Genomic DNA, 23,982 nt, shown 5'->3' on the forward strand with positions numbered 1-23,982 from the left:
ACAATAGGACCTCCCTACTCACCCTACAGTTAGTAATATTACTATTAAAATAACTATATTTTTCTATAATTTTTTTCTGTTAATCATCTCATAAATTTACAATGCTATTGGTTTCCAATACTAATAAAAATTCACTCCATTTTTCAACAACGAAAATGATTATTAATTTAGAAGCATATGACATCATGATGAAAAACACAAGCATTTTGGTAACAAGGACTTGATCAATTCTTAACTGATCAGTTAAGAATTATGTTTTTTGTAAAACATTCTAAAGCCAAGTAACATATCCATTCTTATAACATACCTATAATATGAGACTAAGGAATAGGTTACATATAGGTCTACAACACTTTGGTTTGTTTTTTTTTTTAAAGTAGACATTTATAAATAAAAAAGAAAAGAGGGACAATTCACATAGGAAAAAATGGTATACGAGAAAATACTGTTGCACGCAGTAGTTTTCACAAAGATTAACATGGATTAACACTTTTCATTACACAAACCATATAGTGGAGGAACAAAACAGACCAGGGCTTTCATTGGGCTATTGAGCTGAGAAACCTGGTGGAGGAATATGTAGGCAAGGTGACCTTGGGGAGGGAGCCGTGTTCCTTGGACTGTTGACCAATCACCATCGGGTCTCCTCTTCCCGGCTCTCATTCTGGGGAGTGGTCTTTCTATCCAGTGTCTGGAATTCATGGGCCGTTGAAAGGTAAACATTTCTACAGATCTGTTTTCTTTCCATTCTAATGGATCCCGTTTTTGGAAGCGTGATATCGTATCAGAGGTTGCAGCTCAGCCAAATGGGATGGAAAATTCCAGTCGTTCTGATGTGCTGTCCCCCTCACTCATTGGTGCCCGGGAGGCTGGGGACCCAGAGAGAGCGGTGGCCCCCCTCAGTGGATACAAGTCTCATCACATAAATGATTTACAAATATTTTCTCTCATTCATTGGGTTGTCTTTTAATTTTCTTGATGGTGTCCTTTGAAGCACAAAGGTTTTTAATTTTGAAGAAGTCTAATTTATCAAATGAGTTTTTAAAATTTCGGTTATTATACTTTCTAACTCCAGAATTTCCATTTTTTTTTCTTATAATTTCTTTTTTTTAAAAGATTTTATTTATTTATTTGACAGAGAGATCACAAGTAGGCAGAGAGGCAGGTGGGGGCGGGGGGAAGCAGGCTCCCAAGCAAGGAGTCGAATGCAGGACTTGATCCCAGGCCCAACTGATTGAGCCACCCAGGCAGCCCTTTTCTTATAATTTCTATCTCATTATTGGTATTCTGTATCTTCTTTTGCTTTTTAATCCTGTTTTCCTTTCGTTCTGTGAATGTCTGTATAATGGCTAATCTGAAGTCTTACAAATCTGTTCTCATAGGAAATTTCTGTTGCCTGCTTTGTGTGTGTGTGTGTGTGTGTGTGTGTGTGTGTATGGATTAGACTTGTTTCTTTGCTTGCCTTTTAATTTTTTGTAGGAAACTAGACATTTTAGATAATACATTGTGTACTGGTGTCCCCCTCTTCTAGGACTCATTATTTTTATTTGCTCATTTGTTTAGTGACTGGCTGGATTATTCCAGTGAAGTCTAGGTCCCCCACCCAGAGTAAAGCCTCTATGTTGCTTCTCAAGGAGGTGCAACATCCACAGTCACCATGGGAGGACACTGGTTTTGTTGGGCTCTCTCACTCTTTCCCTGATCATACCTAACAGATAAAATGCATTAAGTCCTGCTAGTTGGAAAATTGCTGGAATATCAGTTGCTCTACAGAGTAATCCAATCCAATTCTGTCTCCTTTGAAGGAACAGTCTTTGTGATCACTGTTTGATATTTATTTTGTTCTCTTAGGTATCTTATTCCATGGTTCTGATGAAAACTAGGCAACCTGCAGTTTATCCTTTATCTTGAATGTCCTCCCAATTGCTTTTCACCACAATTTCCACTGTTCTTGAAAGTATCTACAGGGTTGAACTTCTCCACCACTGTTGCAAATAAAGTCAGCTCTTTTGTGGGTACATTAGGAGCTATCTGTTTCACAGCCTGCTTTTTCTCCAAGCCAAAGTTTCTAAACTAGGGCTCTGGACAATGGCAAACTTCTCTTTTAGTGACATTCCATTCCAGGAGCTGAACAGTTGGTGGAGGTGTGGAGGCATCAGCCTGAGGTTCTCTGGTCTTCCCCCTCCTGGAATAAATCATTGTCTTACCAGGTGAGTCAAGGGTAATAAAGGGCTCAGTCTTCTCAGTGTGCTGTGTTCAAGGTAGAACTTCTGATCCATTAGTGTCACTTGCATGGAAAAGGAGCATTGCTACCTCTCAACTGCACTCACCTGAGATTTAGCCTCAGCAACAGGTAAGCTGGGGACAAGAAGACAAATGTTGATATCCTGCTCCTTCCAGGAAAAGAGCTCTCTCTGAGAGCTAGGGGTTAGAGAGTAGAGGGAAAACCCTTTGTTCTTGGCTGCACCAGTCTGGGATGGAGTCTCTGTCTCACAGAGGTGGGAGGGGAGTGGTAGGGAGTGATCTTGGTTGGAATACCACAGACTCTTCCTTTGTTACAGAATTTTCATAGATTTTCTTTAATAGATGTTTCTTCATTTGCTATTTTTCCTTAGAACCGCTTCGATAGGCTTTATAGGCTTTAAACAGTTTTTGAGATATAATGTTCACCAGTTTCACTTGGGAACAGGTCAGCATAGCTCCTCACACTATCATGTCAGAAATACTATGAATTATTTTTTATGAGTGCATGTGAATGTAAACTTCTCTCAAAAGAAAATAAACTAAGATCACCTGGGTGGCTCAGTTAGTCAAGCATCTGCCTTTGGCTTAAGTCTTGATCCCAGGGCTCTGGGATCCAGTCCCATAGCAGGCTTTCTGCTCAGCAGGGGGCCTGCTTCTGCCTTTCCTTCTGCCTGCCTATGCTTGCTCTCTCTGTCAGATAATTGAATAAAATCTTTAAAAAAAGAAAAACTAATCACGACATAAATATATAGCATGGCTAAACTACATCTGAAGCAAATATTATAGCTCTCATGGTAGAAAAAGTAGACCCACAAGAAAAGCAGTTAAAGGCAGAGGCTTTAACCCACTGAGCCAACCAGGTGCCCTTGAATGGTATTTTTGTTTGTTTGTTTTTTGAATGTTTTTTTTTTAAAAAGGGAATGAGCTTGTAATTAAAATTTTTAAAAAGAGAGGAGGTGAGACCCGGAAAAATGCCAGTTGAAAAAAGTTGAGACCCAGTAGAGTTGCAATATTACATTTTGTGACCATAGTAAAAATTGGTATCATCATATTATACTCTCTAAAGGACTAAGTTTCATAAAGAGCATGTTTCCGTGGTCTGAAAGTATACCCTTACAGATTACTTATTAATTGTAAGTGGGAAAACTACATAGTGGTGATACTGGATAACACCGAGAGCAGATCATTAAAATTACGATCCTTAATGAGGAGCAGTTAACTATCATATGCTTCCTAAAAAAACAAAAAACAAAAAACAAAAAAACCATCATGTACTTCTAGATACAATCTACTTCAACATCACTTTCAGTGTTTTGTCTGGTAATGCGAAACTTGAATCTAACTGTGAGGAAACCTTTGACAAGCCAAAATTGAAGAATATTTTATGAAATAATTGGTCTTTATACTCCACAAACACCAATATCATGAACAACAAAGGCTGAAAAACTCCAAATTAAGAAAATTGGAACTATGATAACTCAATGCATTATGTGATCTTGGACTAGACAACTGATAAAATGTGATAAGGACTATATATTGGGGGGAAGAGGATCATCTAAGTCTCCAGATTTTAATAATACTAATTCTTTGGGCTGCATGTTTTTATGTCCCCAAAATTCATATGTTGAAACCCTGTTTCCCAATGGGATGGTATTTGGAAATGGGACCTTTGGGAGGTAATAGGTCATGAGGGTAGAGCCCTCAGGATGGGATTTGTGTTCCTTATAAGAAAGACACAAGAGGGGACGCGTGGATGGTTCAGTTGGTTAAGCAGCTGCCTTTGGTTCAGGTCATGATCCCAGTGTCCTGGGATCGATTCCCACATTGGGCTCTTTGCTCAGCAGGGAGCCTGCTTCTCCCTCTGACTCTGCCTGCCACTCTGTCTGTCTGTGCTCGCTCTCTCGCTCTCTCTGACAAATAAATAAATAAAATCTTAAAAAAAGAAAGAAAGAAAGACACAAGGGGCACCTGGGTAGCTGAGTGGGTTAAGCCTCTGCCTTCGCCTTAGGGAATGATCTCAGGGTCCTGAGATCAAGCCCCACATTGGGCTCTCTGCTCAGCAGGGAGCCTGCTCCCCCCCCCTCTCTACCTGCCTCTCTGCCTACTTGTGATCTCTCTATCAAATAAATAAAATCTTTAAAAAAAGAAAAGAAAGACACAAGAGGGCCTTTTCTTTCTGCTCTCCATCATGAGAAGATATAAGAAGACTGCAAACCAGGAAGAGTGCCCTCACTGAGAACCAATTCTGCTAACATCTTGATCTTGCACTTCTGACTGAGAGTAATAAAGGTTTGTTGATTAAGCAGCCCATTCTACAGTAAATTGTTATAGCAGCCCAAGTAGACTAAAACAAGTACTATGGTTATGTCAAAATCCTAATTTTTAGGAAATACACACTGAAAACATTAAGGTATAAAGAGGCATGATACATGCAACCTACTCTCTGATGATTTAGAAAAATATATATTTATCCATGTGTCTCTGAGTTAGTATAGAGAATATGATAAAACAAATGTTTTTTGTGCTATTTTTCTTTAAGTGTGAAATCATACAGTGTGATTCTGCTTAGGATTTTTCATCCTCCTTTAGCTTGTATGAAAAAACAGATATTAATAATGCCTTAAATTCTTTCACAGTTGCTCTTCAGTAAATAGACTTTGACAACTCTTCTAACATGTACGTTACCATAGAGGAAGTTAGTGAGGTCTTAATACTTATGACTGGCCAGCAAGATTGTTACAGTTACATCTGTATATATACTATTGCAACAAGACCAATTCCTTTAGTGAATATAAAGCAGTTTTAATACTTTTGGTTGTCTATGGTGTTTTTAAAACTTGGGATGTGTGGGTGGCTCAGTTAAGTGTCTTAACCCATTGAGACACTTGACCCGTGGCTTGAAGTGTCTGCCTTTGGCCTCAAGTCATGATCACAGGGTCCTGGGCTCCAGCCCTGAATGGGGCTACATGCTGAGCAGGGAGCTTGCTTCATTCTCTCCCTCTGCCCCTCTACCCCATGTTCTCTCTCGTTCCTTCTGCTCTCTCTCTCTAATAATCTTTTTTTTTTAAGATTTTATTTATTTATGAGAGAGAGCCAAGCGGGAAGGAGAGGGAGGACGAGGAGAGGGAAGGGAAGAGAAGGAGGGGGAGGAAAGAGAGAAGCAGACTCTCCACTGAAGGGGGGTGGCAAACATGGGGCTGGATCCCAGGACCCTGGGATCATGACCTGAGCTGAAGGCAGATGCTTCCACTGTGCCACCCAGGTGCCCCTAAATAAATACTCTTTAAAAAACAAAAAAGGGCGCCTGTGTGGCTCAGTGGGTTAAAGCCTCTGCGTTTGGCTCAGGTCATGATCCCAGGGTCCTAGGATCAAGCCCCACATTGGGCTCTCAGCTCAGCAGGGAGCCTGCTTCTCTTCCTCTCTCTCTGCCTATCTCTCTGCCTACTTGTGATCTCTGTCAAATAAATAAATAAATCTTTTTTTTTTTTTAATGTTAAACACACACACACACACACACACACACCCTCTGGAATAAAGAACCTGAGCAAAAAAGAGACAGACAACTGGGACGCCTGGGTGGCTCAGTTGGTTGGATGACTGCCTTCGGCTCAGGTCATGATCCTGGATTCCTGGGATCGAGTCCCGCATTGGGCTCCCAGCTCCATGAGGAGTCTGCTTCTCTCTCTGACCTTCTCCTCGCTCATGCTCTCTCTCACTGTCTCTCTCTCAAATAAATAAATAAAATATTAAAAAAAAAAAAAAAGAAAGAAAGAGACAGACGACTACTGGACCACAAGGGGAGAATTTGAGAGATAAGTGATACCATAAGATGAAATAATATTAGAATAATTGGGATTCCAGAAGAAGAGCGGGGGGGCAGAAGGTATAATGGAGCAAATTATAGTAGAGGATTTCCCTAATTTGGCAAAAGAAACAAGCATAAAAATCCAGGAGACACTCCCCCAATAAAATCAATAAAAAGAGGTCCACACCCTATCATCTAATAGTAAAACTTACAAGTCTTAGTGACAAAGAGAAAATCCTGAAAGCAGCTCAAGACAACAGGTATATAACATACAATGGTAGAAATATTAGATTTGCAGAAGACTTATCCACAGACCTGGCAGGCCAGAAAGGACTGCCATGATATATTCAGAGCACTAAACGAGAAAAGTATGCAGCCAAGAATACTATATCCAGGTAGGCTGTCATTGAAAATAGAAGGAAAGATATAAAGTTTCCAGGACAAACAAAAATTAAAAGAATTTGCAATCACCAAACCAACCCTACAGGAAATATTGAAAGAGAATCGGTCCTCTTAGCAAAGCCTAAAAATAGTAGACCATAAAGGACCAAAGACAATAAAGAGTAACAGTCACCTTAAAGGCAATACAATGGCACTAAATTCCTATCTTTTCAATAGTTACCCTGCATATAAATGGGCTAAATGCCCCAATCAAAAGACACAGGGTATCAAAATGGATTAAAAAAAAAAAAAAAGACCCATTGACATGCTGTCTACAAGAAACTCATTTTAGACCCAAAGACACCTCCAGATTTAAAGTGAGGTGGTGGAAAACAATTTACCATGCTAATTAACATCAAAAGAAAGCTGGGGTGGCAATCCTTATATCAGACTGAGTAGATTTTAAGCCAAAGACTAAACTAAGAGATGAGGAAGGACACTCAATCTTACTTGAAGGATCTGTCCAATAAGAAGAGCTAACAATTTTAAATATCTATGCCCCTAACATAGGAGCAGCCAATTATATAAACCAATTAATAACAAAATCAAAGAAACACATTGACTATAATACAATAATAGTAGGGGACGTTAAGAGCCTCTGTATTCTGAACATTACATCCGAAAGCAACAGAATACATATTCTTCTATAGTGCACATGGAACTTTCCCCAGAATAGATCACATCTTGGGTCATAAATCAGGTCTCAACTGGTACCAGAAGATTGGGATCATTCCATGCATATTTTCAGACCACAATGCTCTGAAGCCAGAACTCCATCACAAGAGGAAAGTTGGAAAGAACTCAAATACATGGAGGCTAAAGAGCATCCTACTAGAGAATGAATGAATGGGTCAACCAGGAAATTAGAGAAGAATGAAAAAAGTTCTTGGAAACAAATGGAAATGAAAACATAACTGTTCAAAAACTGTGGGACACAGCAAAGGTGTTCCTGGGAGGAAAGTATATATCAATACAAGCCTTTCTCAAGAAACAAGAAAGGCCTCAAGTACATTACCTAACCCTACATCTAAAGGAGCTGGAAAAAGAACAGCAAAGAATACCTAAACCCAGCAGGAGAAGAGTAATAATGAAGATCAGAGCAGAAATTAATGAAATAGAAACCAAAAGAACAGCAGAATAAATCAACGAAACTAGGAGCTGGTTCTTTGAAAGAATTAATAAGATTGATAAACCCCTTGCCAGACTTACCAAAAAGAAAAGAGAAAGGACCCAAATAAATAAAATCATGAATGAAACTGGAGCAATCACAACCAACACTAAAGAAGTACAAACAATTATAAGAACATATTATCAGCAACTATATGCCAGCAAATTTGACAATCTGGAAGAAATGGATGCATTTCTAGAGACATATAAACTACCAAAACTGAACCAGGAAGAAACAGAAAACCATAACCAGTAAGGAGACTGAAGCAGTCATCAAAACTCTCCCAACATGTTAACAAGAGCCCAGGGCCAGACAGCTTCCCAGGGGAATTCTACCAAACATTTAAAGAAGAATTAATACCTATTCCACTGAAACTGTTCCAAAAATAGAAATGGAAGGAAAACATCCAAACTCATTTTATGAGGCCAGCATTACCTTGATCCCAAAACCAGACAAAGATCCTATCAAAAAGGAGAATTACAGGGCACCTGTGGCTCAGTGGGCTAAGCCTCTGTCTTCGGCTCGGGTCATGATCTCAGGGCCCTGGGATCAAGCCCCACATTGGGCTCTCTGCTCAGCAAGGAGCCTCCTTGCTCTCTCTCCTCTCTCTCTCTCTGCCTGTCTCTTTGCCTACTTGTGATCTCTGTATGTCAAGTGAATAAATAAAATCTTAAAAAAAAAAAAGGAAAATTACAAACCAATATCCTTGATGAACACAGATGTGAAAATTCTCACCAAAATACTAGCGAGTAGGATCCAACGGTACATTAAAGTGATTATTCACCACGACCTAGTGGGATTTACTCCTGGGCTGCAATGCTGGTTCAACATCTGCAAATCAATCCATGTGATACAATACATTAATAAAAGAAAGAACAAGAGCCATATGATACTCTCAATAGATGCTGAAAAAGCATTTGACAAAGTACAGCATCCTTTCTTGATCATAACTCTTCAGAATGGAGCGATAGAAAGTACATACCTCAATATCATCAAAGCCATCTATGAAAAACCCACAGCAAATACCATTCCCAATGGGGAAAAACTGAGAGCTTTACATCTAAGGTCAGGAACACAGCACAGATGTCCACTATCACCACTGCTATTTAACATAGTACTAGAAGTCCTAGCCTCACCAATCAGACAACAAAAAAACATAAAATCCATCCAAATCAGCAAAAAAGTCAAACTCTCACTCTTCACAGATGATATGAAACTCTATATGGAAAACCCAAAAGACTTCACTCCAAAATTGCTAGATCTCATACAGGAATTCAGTAAAGTGTCAGGATATAAAATCAATGCACAGAAATCAATTGCATTTCTTTACACCAAAAAGACAGAAGAAAGAGAAATTAAGGAGTTGCTCCCATTTACAATTACACCCAAAACCATAAGATACCTAGGAATAAATCTAACCAAAGAGGCAAAGGATCTGTACTCAGAAAACTTTACTCATGAAAGAAATTGAGGAAAACACAAAGAAATGGAAAAACGTTCCATGCTCATGGATTGGAAGAACAAATATAGTGAAAATGTCTATGCTACCTAAAGCAGTCTACACATTTAATGCAATCCCTATCAAAATACTATCAATTTTTTCAATGAAATGGAATAAATAACCCTAAAATTCATATGGATCCAGAAAAGGCCCTGAATAGCCCAAGGAATATTGAAAAAAAAAAAAAAAAAAAGCCAAAGTTCGTGGCATCACAATTCCAGACTTCAAGCTCTATAACAAAGCTGTAATCATTAAGACAGTATGGTACTGGCACAAAAACAGACACATAGATCAATGGAACAGAATAGAGAGCCCAGAAACAGACCCTCAACTTTAAGGTCGATTAAGGAGGAAGGAATGTCCAATGGAAAAAAGACCATCTCTTCAACAAATGGTGTTGGGGAAATTGGACCACCATATGCAGAACAAGGAAACTGGACCATTTCCTTATATCACACACAAAAATAGACTCAAAATGGATGAAAGACCTCAATGTGAGACAGGAATCCATCCAAATCCTTGAGGAGAACACAGGCAGCAACCTCTTCGACCTCAGCCACAGGAACTTCTTCCTAGAAACATCATCAAAGGCAAGAATGCAAGGGCAAAAATGAACTTTTGGGACTTCATCAAGTTCAAAAGCTTTTGCACAGCAAAGGAAACAGTCAACAAAACCAAAAGACAACTGACAGAATGAAGAAGATATTCACAAATGACATATCAGATACAGAGCTAGTGTCCAAAAATCTATAAAGAACTTATCAAACTCAACATCCATAGAACAAATAATCCAATCAAGAAATGGCAGAGGAGGGACACCTGGGTGGCTCAGTTGGTTAAGCAGCTGCCTTCGGCTCAGGTCATGATCCCAGGGTCCTGGGATCGAGTCCCACATCAGGCTCCTTGCTCAGCAGAGAGCCTGCTTCTCCCTCTGCCTCTGCCTGCCTCTCTGTCTGCCTGTGCTCGCTCGCTCTCTCTCCCTCTGTCTCTGACAAATAAATAAAATCTTTAAAAAAAAAAAAAAAAGAAATGGCAGAGGACAAGAACAGACATTTCTGCAAAGAAGACATCCAGGTGGGCAACAGACACATGAAAAAGTGCTCCACATCATTAAGCATCAGGTTAATACAAATCAAAACCATAGTGAGATACCACCTCACACCAGTCAGAATGGCTAAAATTAACAAGTCAAGAAATGACAGATGTTGGCGAGGATGCAGAGAAGGGGAACCCACCTACACTGCTGGTGTGAATGTAGGCTGATGCAGCCACTCTGGAAAACAGCATGGAGGTTCCTCAAAAAGTTGAAAATAGAGCTACCCTATGACCCAGCAATCACACTACTGGGTATTTACCCTAAGGATACAGATGTAGTGATCCGAAGGGGCACGTGCACCTGAATGTTCACAGCATTAGTGTCCACAAAAGCCAATCTATGGAGAGATCCTAGATGCCCATCAACAGATGAATGGGTAAAGAAGATGTGGTATACATATATACAATGGAATACTATGCAGCCATCAAAAGAAATGAAATTTTGCCATTTGCAATGATGTGGATGGAACTAGAGGGTATAATACTGAGCAAAATGAGTCAATCAGAGAAAGACAATTATCATATGATCTCCCTGATATGAAGAATTCGAGAGGCATGGTGTGGGGTTTGAGGGGTAGAGAAGGAAAAAGTGAAATAAGATGGGATCGGGAGAGAGACAAACCATTAGAGACTCTTAGTCTCAGAAAACAAACTGAAGGTTGCTGGAGGGAGGTGGAGTATGGAGAGAGTGGTTCGATTATGGACATTGGGGAGGGTATGTGATATGGTAAATGCTGTGAAGTGTGTAAGTCTGACAATTCACAGACCTGTACCCCTGGGGCAAATAATACATTATATGTTAATATAAATAAATAACCTCTTGTGACCCACTATAAGCTGAACCTCAAAAGTTTTGTTCAGTGGCTTTTCATGGACAAATAATGTTACTACAATGCAAATACAGTAAATGATAATTCTCAAAGTTTTTCTAGAAAGGGCAAAGGAAGTTTTGAAAATTACTCAATGTGTAATAATGGCACTAAAAACTACTCTCCAATTTACTCATACAGGCAAATGTATCATTGGTTGAAGGAGAAAATGTTGATATTCTAGAGTAATTAGTACAGCATGCTCTAATAAGAAAAGAGGCTTGCACTTCTGATCTAACCGCAGAAATTAACCACCCTCATCTGTCCCCTCCGACAGGCTTCTTTTCCTTATGTGCAATGAAAATGCACTTAAAGACCTATGGGTTAATCTTTTATACTTTTTCAGAACAAAATGCTTTTTGTTCTGCTCCCATAACTCCCAGAAAATGATTATGTCAACTGGTTCCATATTATCCTAAGAACCATCTTCTTCCCTGAAGAATATTATTTTGGAATAAATGCCTATAAATCAATTTCTTTATTAGAAATTGTTGAAGAGGCTATTCCAGTTGCCAGGTCTTAAAACCAGAGCATTTAATCTAAACCAAATATGGTTCTTAATAATAGAATTGCATTGAATGTATTTGTACTTTTGCTAAAGCATACTAAGATTTGGTGCTGTGTGTATATGAATTCTTTTGCCGAAGTTGAATTCTCCTTAAGTAAATTACAGGTTCGTGCTATTTCCCCCTTTTTTAAGATTTATGACAATATTAGATAATAATTCTCATTGAGGGTTTGAGCCCTTCTGATCATTAAATTGCCTTTTGGTGGCATTCTCTTAGTAATGAACCAGGTCTCCAGAATCTTAAATGCTGATGCTGTGCAGCCAATGTTCAGACAGATGGTTCTATAAATAAACATTGAACAAAAAAAGCAAGTCAATAGAATACTAATGAAAACAAAACTAAGTCCAAGCCTATACTTCTCTGTTACATGGTGAGTTGAAAGAGTAGTATCAACATAGTATCACTGACATTATCTAGAAATCTATTATGATGTTACTTAGGACACAGTCTAAGAACTAAATTAGAGGAGATATCAAGTCCAGTGAGGGGCTTTCTTCACAGTCTTAACTTATAAAGCAAAATAATGGATCCATGGCCCTAAAAAAAAAAAAATCTCTTCACACAAAAAATTTCCATGTACTTAAAAAGTCTCCATTTTGAACCCTGAACCAATCAGCAAACAAGTCTACTTCTTTCTAATCTAACCAGTTTCCTACTTTATTCATTGGCCTTAATATCACCCATCCCAATCTCTTCTTAATTTCCTCAAACTGAGAGACTCCTAAGCTGTATGGTTTTTCTCCTTTGCTACACGGAGGTAAATAAACCTGGTTTTGTGGTAACTACAGACATGTCTCTAAGACTCTGTTAGTGGGTTTCACAGGATTTTCTTATGAACCTACCCAACGAAAATTAGTAGGTTCACCTATGCAAAGAAAATTACTATTAATTTATAGGTAGTTTTTCTATTTCAGCATGGCTTGGTGGTTTGACATCGTTCTGATCATATTATCTTGCATTTCTGAAAAACAGGATTTTAGAAATTTTAGCTAAACATTTTCTATGGAAATAAAAACACTCAGAGTATAGAGTACATACCATATCTTAACCATTTCATTTCCCAATCACTAGACATTCAAATGCTTTCCAATTTTTCTACTACAGAAAAATCTGTGATAAATAATAATTAGCATAAAAATTTTCCTACAGATTAATGTGTGTCCTTAAAAAGCTTGCAATGACAACTGAATTGAAGAGTATGAGTATTTGGAAGTTCCAGCCACATAGTTTGTTTTCCAAGAGTTTTACCAATTAACTCCTACCTGTAACTGGTCTCCCATTCTCAGTTTGCTCCTAGAATTTTCAAACTTAGGTGGAAAAGCAAATGAAATCATAAAGAACTTGCTGGAAATGCAGGAAATACCAAGTATTAAGGAAATTTACTATAGGCATGAACACTCAAATGGTAGATTTGCATATAAACAGGCAAAAACAAGCTCATAAGATTTAAAAGAATTTTCCAGCTTAAAAGGTCCTTTTCAAAATTGTTGGTGTGTGGGGTGGGGGGGGGGAAGCCAGATCTTTTTGGTAAGACAATAGAGTGAGAAAACCACACAGATGAACATGAGTGAACTATTTTTATAGAGTGCTTTTTGGCTGTGAACACTGAAAAAGGTAAGCTATTTTAGTAAAGTAGTATCTGAGACTATCCTTAAACAGCACATTATTTCCACTAGTGTAGGGCTTAGTGATAGTCAGGCCTTGGCCCCCTGTGGTCTTGGGTCCTAGACTCTCACTTGCTTCGCCAGTTTTCTTCAGGACAACCTGGTGACTGGCGCTCTGGTCTTCAACTTTTCTTCTCAGGTGTATTCATACATACTATCTCAGATAATGAAGCCAGGTGGGTAGCATAAGGAAACCTTCTATTTCTTTCCTTATCACAAAATTCAACTAAGCCTCCGCATTCCAGGCCCGCTACAAAAAAAAAAAAAAAAAAGGAAGACGATGAGAATTTGGTCCCCATCATCCGCATTTACGGCCAAAACATACCGCTGAGCTTCGCTTCCACACCCACACAATATCCAATTCCAAACCCTCCACACAACCTCGTTCCTGCCCTTCACTATAAAACAGAACCCTGGCTACCCACGCTTTGCAAAGCTGCAGCTGACGTCAGCCCCATAAGACGCATGCGCCATACCTTGGAGTCCTTTTCCTTGCTTTTCCACTGAAATCGGACAGTCGCAGGAACAACCAGAACTACAACTCCCGGCTTCCCGCGCGGCCCGGGGAAGGCAGGCCGGGACTGCGAGACAGAGGCTGCGGGGGATAGCGGCCCAGAGCCGGTCGCTCCTCTCCCAGAAGCGGTTTCGCACCTCTCTCCGCCCGCGGCGTCGGCGGCGTCGGCGCTCACGCAGGGGCGGGTCACGGCGGCGCGAAGCGGTGCTGGGCGGGAAGGGAAGTCGTGGCGGCGGCGGCAGCGGCGGCGGGGACGGCAGCGACGGCGCCGGCGGCGGCGGGGACCGCAGGAGCGGTGGTGCTGTCAGTTAGGCCGTCGGAGAAATGGGAGACCCGGGGTCGGAGGTGAGTGGGCGAGCGTTGGGCCGCGGCATTCTCAGGCCAGCGGGGAAGGGCTTTGTGTTTTGCTGAGAGTGAGGCCTGGTGCGCGGCGGTGGCCGCCCCGGCGGGCCGACAGTGTCCGCGTCTCGGGCCGAGCTCCGCGTTCGGGCCTGGTGCGGGTCTGAGCGGGGAACCAGCAGTAACAATGGCCGCCCGGCCGCCCCCGGCCCTGTGCGCCGGCCACGGAGGTCCCCGTGGTCGCTGCTCGGGCCGCGAGAGCGACATTTTGAGACAGGCTCGCTCCTGGGCGGTGTGCGTGCCTCCCTCCTCCTCGAGGAGATTTGGGGAATTCGCAGGGGCTGGTAAGTCGTTTTCGGCGTCCCTCCCTGTGGATGGCTCCACGTCTGCAGAGGCAGAGCCCGACTCCATCCATCGAGTCCTGTTGTTGGTGGGGTTTGCATGCAGTTGTGCTCAGTTCGGTTTCCTCGAGAGCTTGCTGTCTGTCTTACGGAGCTCTTCCTTCTTCGTTCTTTTTGGGAAGAATCTCTTCCTGCAGGTACGTGGCCGTATGTCGATAAGCATGTTCTGGCTTATTTTTATAGATGATAGAGTCTGTCCCTCCAGCGGGGCCTGAGGCATCTGAGGCAACAACGGATGAAAATGAGGATGACATTCAGTTTGTCAGTGTAAGTAGCAACGAAATTCGGGTGTTTCCCAGAATCCCAACCTATGCGCGGTAAGCGGTTCTGTGATGATGGTACCTCGCCTGTCCGTCCGTCGTTCAGCAGCTGGGCGTGGATGTCTCGCAGGTACTGGGCCCTGGGGAGTATGGCACAGGATGAGGAAATTGACCGAGAGGGGTCTCCGAGCACCTGCAGGGGCCACCACAAAGACTGTGCCCGAAAGGACATGTTGCACATGGAATCAGGCTTCTCATGCCTTCATTAGCGCCACTTTATACTTCCTGTGGGCAAAGTCGTGCTGTCTTAAGAGTGTGCTTGGAACAAGCGGGGCAGGAGCGTCCTTTGAAACACGACGTGCAGGTTAGAGGGAAGGGACGGGAGAAAGCAAGAAGGGTTGCAAGCACTCAAAGTGTGAGCTTTCCGGAGCTTGGTGACGCGAAGGCAGGTAGCTTGAAGCTTTCTCCAACCTCTGAGATCACCACGTTACAGCATAATGCAGGAGTTGACGTTCATAAGGAAGACCCTGCATCACCAGGAACACGCGTGGTTTTCAGACTGTCTTCCCTTTGGGACAGTGGTCTCTGAGCATTAGGAAGTGTAAGTGTGCAGATTTCTGGGCCTCACACCACACCTGCTGCATCAGAATTTGAGGGTGGGACCCAGGAATCTTCACTTTGGAACAAAGAAAAGGACATGTGACTCTGTGAGCCATGCTTTGTAGGTTTAGGGGAAGTGGGGATGGTTTTCACTGAAAAGTGTAATGTTTTCTAAGAGTTCTGTTTAAAGTGGTAGCTAGCCAGAAACTTCTACAAACCCGTGATTAGTTGAGGTCTGCTGTCAAAGTTGTATAATTTTTCTTTAATAGAATATTGGATGTGTATTTGTGTTTATTGATTTGGGCAGTTTGTAAAGGTGATTATTAAATGGTATCCTCTACATACCCGAGCTTTAGGGCCATTGTGATGATCCATTGTCCTATTGCAGTTTAATGGATTTCTATAGGAGTCTTTTACAAGATTGGGTCGGGTGGCTTTCCTCACCATTGCCAGCATGTACTGTGCTTTGTCCTGTTATTTCAATTCCTGTATAGTTAACATTCACTGTTATATTAGCTTCAGATGTTCTCTGTCCTCATTTTAAACTTACAAGGATTTCCGGGGTGCGGGTGAATCGGATTGTATCCTTCTTCTTTACTGTGGACTAAAGTATGTTGGTAATGGCATTCCATGCTCCTTAGAACATATCTTTCACGTTTTTGAATTTTGGTATATTTGGAGAATATTTATCTTTATATTTTGTGCAAATAAAGGAAGTATATACTTTCTAAACTATGGGCCTTGCTTGAGAATTACAGATGGAATTAATAATATTTGAAAACACTTTTTTTGGTACCGTTGGAATGAAAAATTATAACTTGTGATTAATAAGCTTAGTAAGGTACTAAGCTAAAGTTTAAAATATTCTTAATTTTTTAAAAAATATCTTTTAATTTACATTTTATATGTAGAGGATCTATATATCTTTGCATGAAGAATAAAAAATATACAGTCAATGTCTTGTGTATTCATCTCGATCCAACATCTTCTATTTTTCCATAGGGGTTGGCAAATAAAGGTTCAAAGTTCTGATAGTGGAAATGAAGATGTAAATTATATGTAATAAGTGCAGTTACAATACTAGAAGAAACCTATTAATAACATTTCTTTTACAAATTTAGTGATAACACTTAAATGATAATTAATGAAACCTTAATTCTGTTTCAAAATAAATTCAGAGACAGAACTTTCTACTTTCTGTAAACTCATCTCATACTTGTCTCCTTCGGGTAATACTTATTCAGTAACAATAACATTGTTCTCTGCATAAGATTTCTTCAGATACAAAAACGGCATTAATGGCGTCACCTTTTGATTTACTCTTTGAATTTCTTAGTTCATGCTCATTAATCTAATTTTCCCATCTTTAATACACATGGTGGCACAGCAGTGTTTATGTGGTTTGCAAAATACAAAGTCTGGAACCAAATAGCATGCTAAAGGAAAGCAGTAAGGATGTGGAGGTGTAAAAATGAGTTCTTTCATTTAAATTTTGTTGAAATGTATATATAGAGAACCGCCCTATTTGTAAGTGTACTCTCTGATTTTGCAAAGTCAGTAACTGACCTCAAATGAACATGTTACTGTAACAGAAACTTATTTAAAGATTTTGCTCTCATTTTCTGTTTAGTTTAGTAATAGGTATGTCTCCACCCACCCCTCGCCTCACACCCCACTAATGGAAAGTAGAAACCTTTGAAACCTATGAAATCTTTCATAAACTAAGATGGCATAAAGTGTAGTAGTAATTACCATTAATTTATATGGGAAAATTTTTAGTATTTCCAGACCAAAAAAATAACCTCTTTTAGGCTGTTTTGCTACCTTAGGACGTCTTGCTAACAGTTGCAAAAAATAAATCAAGATACTGTACAGGTACTTGCAGATAATTCAAAACTGTGGCAGTGAGATGCTGAGTTTAGCTCCCAGGGAAGGAGCTTGGCTGTGCTACTTTCGCTACTTAGGGTGCATGCTACCTCTATAGTGGCTTGCATTGAGACAAACACTGTGCAGTAGTTTGGCTTTTCACCTTTTTTTGTATAAGCAAAAATCCTCTTAAGATTTCCTTCAGGGGCGCCTAGGTGGCTAAGTGGGTTAAAGCCTCTGCCTTCTGCTCCGGTCATGATCCCAGGGTCCTGGGATCCAGCCCCACATTGGGCTCTCTGCTGGGTGGGGAGCCTGCTACCCCCACCCCCCACCTACTTGTGATCTCTGTCTGTCAAATAAATAAAATATTAAAAAAAAATTTCCTTCAGTAAGTGAAAATGGGTACTAATGTAGGTTATTTGTTAAAGTGAAGTAGTGTGAACGCAAGCTTTCCAAGAGCGAGAATACTTGTCTGATTCCTTATTCAGCCACCATCTTTTTGTCTTTGAAACTGCAGATATTTTAATTTATTCCCACAAAACTGTTTTAGCTAAGAGGTGGTGACATTTTCACCGTTCTACTTGAGATACAAAGGTGTGAAAACTGCTGAGGCAACCTATTGTAATCTTGGTAATAACACATGAGATGTAGGTTTCAGCCAAGGTTATTGGTATAATGTGAAATCATTGAGCATGTAGAAACAGTGAGGAAAAAGTATAATTTCATAAGTAACTTCAGAAGCCCATAGGTGAAATGTTAATACTTCACAGTAGAAAGGGGTTATGAGCAAAAATATCAAGGTATCTTGGGCCTATAGTTCAATAAATGAAAATAATGTAGCTTTTGATATGCAAAGTCATGAAGTAAGTACTCTAGAACTGCAGAGATTAATTGGAAATATGTCCTACCTATAAGTGTCCATATTTCAGTGTGGGTGATAAGATAGGTAATGAAAACTGTGTAAATAGTTCTATTAGAAAGTAGTTCTTTTGGGGCGCCTGGGTGGCTCAGTGGGTTAAGCCGCTGCCTTCGGCTCAGGTCATGATCTCAGGGTCCTGGGATCAAGTCCCGCATCGGGCTCTCTGCTCAGCGGGGAGCCTGCTTCCTCCTCTCTCTCTCTGCCTGCCTCTCTGCCTACTTGTGATCTCTCTCTGTCAAATAAATAAATAAAATCTTTAAAAAAAAAAAAAGAAAGTAGTTCTTTTATAAAAGTACATGGTGCTATTTAAAAAAAAAGTAGACTTTTGGCATAAATAACATAGTATTTGTATTTAAAAGAGCATTTTGAAAAGAAATAAGGGAAGACATCAAATTGGGAAAGTAGAGGATTATGTGTAATTCTGGAGGATAAAAATTTTTTAAGTAGAAGAGGAAAGGGTGGGCTGGATAGTGTAGATCTTGAACTGTAGACTAAATTTGAACTTAATGTAGTCAGTTGGGAATCATTCAAAATGTTTGAACTGGGCAGGACTACAGAAGTAAATTATATCCCTAACTTCTATATATGGAAATATATTAAAAAAAACACATGCATTATATTTAAGATTTTAGGTTAGAGTTGTGCATCTATGCTCATATCCGTAGTTTTTGTTTTAGACTGGGGTAAACTACATTTCTTGTAGACTGTGTCTTAGTGTATTGATATTATTTTCCACTTAGACTTGACCCTCGAGCAACACAAGTTTGAATTGCAAGGGTCTTATATGCAGATAAGATTTTTTTTTATAGTACTATAAATGTATTTTCCGTATGATTTTTTTAGCTTTATTATAAGAATACAGTATATAATACATACAACATGCAAAAAATGTGTTACTCAGCTATTTATGTTATTGATAAGGCTTTCAGCCAAGTGTAGGCTTTTAGTAGTTATATTTTGGGGGAATCAAAAGTTGTATGTAGATTTTCAGTTCTATGTGGTAGGAGGGAAGGTCAGAGCCCATAACCCTGATGTTTGTCAAAGGTCAACTGTAGCAGTTAATTGGTGTCTGGCTTTATATGAAAATCATTTCCCTGATAACAGGAATTAAAGCTTTTTGTGTCATTAAAAAAATTTTTTTAAAGATTTTATTTATTTATTTGACAGAGATCACAAGTAGGCAGAGAGTGAGAGAGGGAGGGAAGCAGGGTCCCTGCTGAGCAGAGAGCCCATGCAGGGCCTGATCCCAGGATTCTGAGATCATGACCTGAGCCAAGGCAGAGGCTTAATCCACTCAGCTACCCAGGCGCCCCTGAAAAATTTTATTTAACTGAAAATATTAATTCAGCTCTGTTCCTAAATTATTTTGCTTGTACTTGTGCTCCTGGCCCTAATTGTATGGTCTTGGGGAGTAGCATCCTTTGATTTTGATATTGGTACAAAAGGGATAATAGTGATGGTTTATTGTTTGATGGATGGAGCAGCTTCAAATAAAATACCTTTAATTGGAGAACTACATGCATTTATATGTGTTTGGAACATAAGCAGCCATTATAAACATTTTTTTTTTTTAAGATTTTATTTATTTATTTGACAGAGAGAAATTACAAGTACAGTGAGAGGCAGGCAGAGAGAGAGAGAGAAGGAAGCAGGCTCCCTGCTGAGCAGAGAGCCCAATGTGGGACTCGATCCCAGGACCCTGAGATCATGACCTGAGCCGAAGGCCGAAGGCAGCGGCTTAACCCACTGAGCCACCCAGGCGCCCCCATTATAAACATTTTAAGAAATCGTGTTTGACATTTATAAACATTCTTTTGGGGATATTAATAACTTATTTTTTGGTTAGTGTTACAAGTTATTCAGAGTTGTGTACAATAGTGAGAAGTCTCATTGAACGAATACAGAGTATTTCTCAGAAACTTAGGTAATAAGGCATTGATCTATAAAAGTAGTATGTAGGGTAGCCTGGCTGGCTCAGTTAGTAGAGCATGTGACTCTTGATCTTGGGGGTGTGAGTTGGAGCCCCATGGTGGAGGTAGGGATTTCTTAAAAATAAAATCTTTAAAAAAATAGTTTTGTTTTGTTTTTAAGATTTTATTTATTTATTTGACAAAGAGCATGCAAGCAGGGGGAGCATCAGGCAGAGGGAGAGGGAGAGGGAGAAGCGGGCTCCCTGCAGAGCCCAGTGGGGGGCTTGGTAGGACCCTGGGATCAGGACCTGAGCTGAAGGCATACTAATCAACTGAGCCACCCAGGCACCCCTCAAATGCACATTTGTTGAAGAGACAAAAACTAAAGGTGATTTATGAAGAGGAGAAGCTACCATATTTTTAATTTTTTCACTTTCTTTTTGGATTGAATGTATGATATTGACCATAGCTATGGTCGATTTTAGTCTTAAAGTAGGTAACTGATCTCTGTTGACCAAAATTGGAAAATACTTTGTCCCTGTTTTCCCCTTCTTTTAAACTTCCATTTTTACATCTCAGGTGAAAATCTTAATTATTTATTACATGATTCCTGCCCAGGAATTCTGCTCTCTGGTTTTATCCTAGTGGCTCGATAAAACCTGTCCTAAAGGATAGCAGTTTTCTGCTTGGGGAGAAGTTGTAGCCTAAGAGGGAAACAAGTTATCTTTGAGACTTGATGCCTCTTCTCAGGAAGAGGATCTTTAAGTAGATCTTAGCTTTTGTTTCCTGACTGTAGTGTTTTTCTGCTAGTTTTTACACTGTTTGCCAACAGTCAGCTTTCTGCATCTTAAGAAATCTTTCCTTCAGCTGAATTTGCCTCCTGTGTTCCTTACTCTTGTTCTTAACATACTAGATTTTTAAAAAGAATATTCTTGACTCATGGCCTTTACTGCCTCTTTTCCTTTTTCTTTTTTAAGATTTTATTTTTAGTAATCTCTGCACACAGTGCAGGGCCGGAACTCAGCACCCTAAGATGAGGTTGCATGCTCTGCCGGCTGAGCCAGCCAGGTTCCCCTGTTGCTTCATTTTCTACTTAATTTTTTAGAGCCTTGCTTCTGTATGCTTGCTACTTTATTGAAAGTTGCTCTCAGGTGTTTTTTAAAGATCTTGTTGTCAAATTCAGTGGAAGTTTTTTTGATTGTCAGCATTTTAAGCCACATTAGCATTGAAAACTTTTTGTTGAGGTTTTCTCTAGCGGCTTTGAATTTATGTATTCCTGATTCTTCTCTAATTCCTGATTTCCTGGTTAGTGGTTCTTCCTGAGTCCTAAATTCTGCATTTTCTCGAGAACCTTCTTCAATCTCTTTTTTCTCCTTCCTGCTTTCTTTCTTTTGTTTTTTTTTTTTAAGATTTTATTTATTTATTTGTCACAGAGAAAGAAGCGAGAGCAAGTGGCAGGCAGAGGCAGAGAGAGAAGCAGGCTCCCCGCCAAGCAAGGAGCCCGACGTGGGACTTGATCCCAGGACGCTGGGATCATGACCCCAGCCGAAGGCAGCCGCTTAACCAACTGAGCCACCCAGGCGTCCCTCCTTCTTGCTTTCTTTGTTGGCTCTATCGCAGTTTCAGTTTAGTCTTTTAGGGGAGCAACTCCCTAATCTGTTTATCTGGCTGTGTTCATACATCCAGTTTATAGCCCTGCATTCCCGGCTATTTGCCAGTAACCTTTGTGTACCACTGTTACATCAACCCATTATCTCTAAAAGAATGTCAGCATCCCATTTCTGTATTCCAGATTATTCTGATGGCATTAGTATCCTTCTAGTTCCCAGGTTTGAAACTTTAAGGACTTAATTGATTCCTTGTTATTGTTGGGGTTTTGTTTTATTTGGCGAGGGGTCTGTTTTTCATAGCCAGTCTTTTTTTCTTTTTTTAAATACCCATGTATTCTCTTGAGTACGTACCACAACACTATTTACTCTCTTTGCCATTATTTTAGTTTTGTGTTATTGGATTGGTTAATTATCCTGCTTTCCCCACTCTCCATACTTGTCTGTGTGATTAATCTGTTTAAAGCACAGCTCTCATGTTTTTCCTATCTGTGTATTTATTCCCTTTTGCTTGTAGAATAAAATCTAGGCATTTTTAGACCAAGCATTCAAGGCCTGGTCTATGATGCAGTCACTATGGTTGGAAACAGGATGAAGAATCAAGTTTGATGTTGGAGTGTAGGAGTGAGAGATAAAGCTGAACTGTTAGTCAAAGAACTGCATGTTTTTGAGCTTGGTTATCTAACAGATAATTAATACTCATCCCATCTAAAAAGCATTGAATCATACTGTCTGCTATTTGTGTCCTTGTAGCAGTGTTTCTTTATTATTATTTAATCCTTTCCTCAAAGGATCACTGTTGTCCTAATAGTCTACCAAGGTTTTAAACGCTTAGATCTTACTGTTTCTTATTTGTGTATCTGAATATTTTTCTGTGTTCTAATTACTTTCTGCCAACCGTAGACTTGTTGTTTGGAGGAATTTTTGCCAATCCTAAGAAGAAAGTGATTGTTTTGAATGACCAGTTTAGTTTGAATAACAGTACATGACTTGTCAATTTGCTCAATTCTTTCATAGGAAGGACCATTGAGACCTGTTCTTGAATACATTGATCTGGTCAGCAGTGATGATGAAGAGCCTAGCACCTCTTATAGTGATGTAAGTACTTATATTTGATTTGCATTTCTTTCACTTCTGTCATTTAAGAGGCATTGTCTAAAAAGAGCTATCAAGTCGATGATGGTTGTTTTTTGGATCTGTAGTACTTTAGAGAATGGCCCGATTCTGTAGAGTGAACCACAAAAGGTGTCCATTGAGTTCTTGGCCCAAAATATCTCCTACTTCCAGTTTTGTTTCTTTACTTTCAGTGAGGATGTGAAAGGATAACACAACACAGGAAAGTTCTAAGCCTTGAAGATGATATCTGATAAAAGGAACATGGAATAAAAAAACTGCAAGCTTTTTGGCTCCTTGTGCCCTTCTCCTTTCCCATCTCTCCTCAAGTGCCATGTGTAACTGGATTCTTTTCTTCCAGAACCACGTGGCCACAGAAAGTTTGTTTTACATTGGAAGGAAGGCTATGTGAAGACCTTTTAGGAAATGGAATGTGGGAAAGGGTTTAGGTGGCATGGTACTTCAGTCGTCACTCCTTTTAACCTCATCTATCCCTAACATATTTAGAGTTTTTTCTCTTACCTGTGATTTTTTGGTTGTGGGTACCCTTAAACCAATATTTCCCTTACTCTGAGAATCAAACTAGCTGAGCCCTTTGTAGCAATCTTGTCTTTCATTTGTCTTAGCCCAAATTTCTATTAATGGGCTATTTTCTTGATGGGTTAGAGAACTCCTGGCTCTTCTCAACATGGGCAGAAAACTTTCTCTATGATAGAGGGGATTGAGACTTGGATGTGGAATCAGTATATGTAGGTTTTAATCTGAGCTTTGCTCCTTATTAATTCTTTGATTTTGAATAAATTAAGAAAACTTTAACCTTAGTTTCTTTATCAAATAAGGGTAATACCTACCTCACAGGGTTGTTGTGAGGACAAAATGAGGTAACATATGTAAATAAGCTCCTTGGAAACTACAAACAATAAAGTAGGGCTATGCAACTGGGAAGTTTTGTTATTCTTGGAGAGTGAACAGGAGAAAATTTTAAAGGGGCTTAAAAGTGACTGCAATGAGAACTTTTAGAAATCTTTTTTGTTCTCAGTAGAACTTTTCTTGAGTTCTCTGTTTTTTAGCTTTTACTTGTTGACTTACATACATTG

The 23,982-nt window shown here is 39.8% G+C and overlaps 2 protein-coding genes across 8 annotated transcripts in view; one reads left to right on the top strand and one right to left on the bottom strand.

The window, feature by feature from the left end:
• The window catches only part of ZNF451 (zinc finger protein 451), a 138,410-nt gene that overhangs the window by 30,754 nt on the left and 83,674 nt on the right, over window positions 1–23,982 (top strand). For 4 of the 7 annotated variants that reach the window (XR_009354765.1, XM_059178331.1, XM_059178330.1 and 1 more), the window contains exons 1-3: window positions 14,083–14,215; window positions 14,794–14,877; window positions 22,790–22,870. Coding sequence is in view for 6 of the 7 variants with exons in the window: in XM_059178331.1 (XP_059034314.1) it covers window positions 14,195–14,215; window positions 14,794–14,877; window positions 22,790–22,870 (186 nt within the window). In the remaining variant the exon portion in view is untranslated. Of the gene's footprint in view, window positions 1–14,028; window positions 14,216–14,413; window positions 14,554–14,793; window positions 14,878–22,789; window positions 22,871–23,982 lie in introns of those variants that run through there. The other 3 variants (XM_059178326.1, XM_059178328.1, XM_059178329.1) reach the window with 3 other exon arrangements.
• LOC131834133 (transcription initiation factor TFIID subunit 4-like) lies at window positions 13,253–15,294 on the bottom strand. Its single transcript, XM_059178335.1, has 2 exons — window positions 13,833–15,294; window positions 13,253–13,606 (listed from the first exon to the last, which is right to left on the bottom strand). Exon 1 carries the CDS (start codon window positions 14,618–14,620, stop codon window positions 14,057–14,059), a length of 564 nt encoding a protein of 187 aa, XP_059034318.1. The 5' UTR covers window positions 14,621–15,294; the 3' UTR covers window positions 13,253–13,606; window positions 13,833–14,056.

The sequence above is a fragment of the Mustela lutreola genome, chromosome 6 (genome assembly GCF_030435805.1).
Source record: "Mustela lutreola isolate mMusLut2 chromosome 6, mMusLut2.pri, whole genome shotgun sequence".
Classification (NCBI taxonomy): domain Eukaryota; kingdom Metazoa; phylum Chordata; class Mammalia; order Carnivora; family Mustelidae; genus Mustela; species Mustela lutreola.